Source organism: Penaeus japonicus, unplaced genomic scaffold (assembly GCF_977035675.1).
Source record: "Penaeus japonicus unplaced genomic scaffold, GWHDUDI00000001_assembly GWHDUDI00000017, whole genome shotgun sequence".
NCBI lineage: Eukaryota > Metazoa > Arthropoda > Malacostraca > Decapoda > Penaeidae > Penaeus > Penaeus japonicus.
The window spans coordinates 30,609,672-30,612,171 of record NW_028234419.1 but is presented as its reverse complement, the minus strand read 5'-3'; the positions used below and the strand labels follow the sequence as shown (position 1 = coordinate 30,612,171).

General features: G+C 33.9%; 1 protein-coding gene across 1 annotated transcript in view; it reads right to left on the bottom strand.

Moving 5' to 3' along the window:
• The window catches only part of LOC122247083 (uncharacterized), a 20,094-nt gene that overhangs the window by 12,403 nt on the left and 5,191 nt on the right, over positions 1-2,500 (bottom strand). The window contains exons 2-3 of the mRNA XM_086545810.1: positions 752-813; positions 1-216 (exon numbers count right to left, since the gene is read on the bottom strand). The exon at positions 1-216 is cut by the window's left edge and continues 16 nt beyond it. Of these exons, the coding sequence (XP_086401936.1) occupies positions 1-216; positions 752-813 (278 nt within the window). The remainder of the gene's footprint in view (positions 217-751; positions 814-2,500) is intronic.

Genomic DNA, 2,500 nt, shown 5'->3' with positions numbered 1-2,500 from the left:
GAGAGCATAAACTTTAGAGAATGCTTCGTTCTCTTCAGCACCCCCCCCCCCCCCATTCCTCTCGATCTGTTCTTTCTGCTGAACACGTTGCTGTGTTGCAATAATCACACTTTCATTAATCTTGAACTTACCCAGGTGGTGTGCAATCCAAATGTTTGGTTTCTTGATTTTGGTCTTCGGTCTAGTGTAGTTGTCAAAATTGTTTATTCTATTATTCTGTTTTGTGATCTCCAGATATGAGTTCGAATCCACACTCGCAGGTTCGTGGCTGTGGCTTGAGCGTAACGGTATCGCTCCTTAATTAAAGTATGAGTGATTTCCTTAAGCCGAACTTGAGACGAAGCGAACTCAAGCTTTTCATAATGTTTTTGAAGGTGCAGTATCTTACCTATCAAGACTTTATTTTCTATTTTCTCTATTATCTCGTCGCTTTGCCTATTCGATTCTCCTATTTCTTGAGGCATAGTCTTCAAGGCATTATTAAACATCTTGCTATGTAAATCAACAATTATAGCCAGGCATTTTGGTTGCTGCGAACTATCACGAGCGAAGCAGCGAAACTAAACGACTAGGCTTAGCTGTCGTGCGTGCTAGTTTAACAGATTTCACAGCAAAATTGTCTCTATGGCAGATAAGTATAACGCCGAAGTGTGTACTGAGTGCTATACTGACATATAGAATTATTTTGTTATGTGTCCGCCGGTGTTAGCGAGCATGTGACAACAGAAATGCCTTTACACCATAATATCACCATCACTGCACTGAGATCCGATGACACTATCATTAGCACCGCATCTTCATAGGTTTGGCGATCTGCAGATAAGGGCGAAAGCGGAACGGGCGCTTTACAATCTCAGGAAGAACGGGAACTAGGCCGTCATGACCCTTCCTCAAAAAGAACGTGTATATATATAAATATATGCATACATATGTATATACATATATACATATACTGTACATATGTATGTGTGTGTTTATGCGTGTGTACATGTGTGTGTGTGTTTGTGTATGTATATATATATATATATATATATATATATTATATGTATATATATATATATATATATATATATATGTATGTATATATACATATACGTATATATATATGTATATATACACATATATGTATATATATACATACATATATATATACATACATATATATACATATGTATATATATACATACATATATATACATATGTATATATATATATATATATATTCATATACATATGTGTGTGTGCGTGTGTGTGTTGTGGTCAGATTTCATTTTAATATTACATGAGGCACACTAATGTACCTCTCACTGCTTCTATTAGTACACATGAATGATATGTTTCAAAGTCATATTTTCTAAAAGCCATAAATCTCGACTCATGTAATGCATTCTTGTTCCCATGGATCTCCCTCGGTTGTGCAATGTGCAATACACCAAAGGAAATTTCGATTAGGATTTAAGTGTCTTCTTGGCATATTTTTTTTTTTTCTCTCTTTTAAGAATTATCGTAATGATAATAATCAAATGTATATATATATATTTCCTTAGAAGTATATTATATTGGACAGGATCGGCTCATGCAGTTAAAAGATTATAATAAAAGCTTTGATATAATTCATGTTTATTTTCTGTGAATGATTAAATAAGGAGTGAAGTAATTATCTATTTTAGATATAGTTACACAGGATTAGTAGCTAATAATGGAATTATTCCTTCTCGTAACATACGCACACACACACACACATACGGATAGTGTCAATACACACATCACACTTTCTCAAAAGCAATTCCTGCTAATTCGAGACTTTGTAGTAAAACGACACCCAATTAGACATGCATTTCCCAAACAAATTCTTCGAAAAATGCTTCACGGAACTGCTTTGAGTGAACAATTATTCGACCGAATTGAAACCATTAGATCTCTTCAATAAATCATCATTTATTGTCCGTGACCAACTTACGCAAATAGTGCAGTTGAGTGTTCTTAGGAGTCTAACCCTCAACATTGATTTATAATTCTCATTCGTCATGATCTTAATACTTATGCATGTTTCTCATGCAAATTTACACAGGATTGCGGTTTCGTCTCACGTCAGGTCAGTTTTTTGGGATATTTATATCAAAAGTATCTGTCAAATAGCCATATCCCCATTATTTATGTATTGATATGTTGCCATTGATCAATATAATAAAAGATTAGCATTTCCTACGTTTTTCACAACCTGAAAGGACGTTGTGGCCAAACCAGTATTTTCGGTTGGATTTCGCCCGTAGAGTTTATTACGGAAATAGGAAAGAATCTAATAATAGAGTCATTCATATTGTAAAGCCAAGAATCCTCAATTATCTAAGTCAGTTTCGACACAATTGTTGAAAATTCTAACTAACTCAACACCTGATAACTCTCAATTTCACCTTTCTGTTATAAGACTTACATAACTGAATATCCAGATAAACAAATTACAGTATGAACAAAATAAATGATTTCTTTTTTTGAAAGT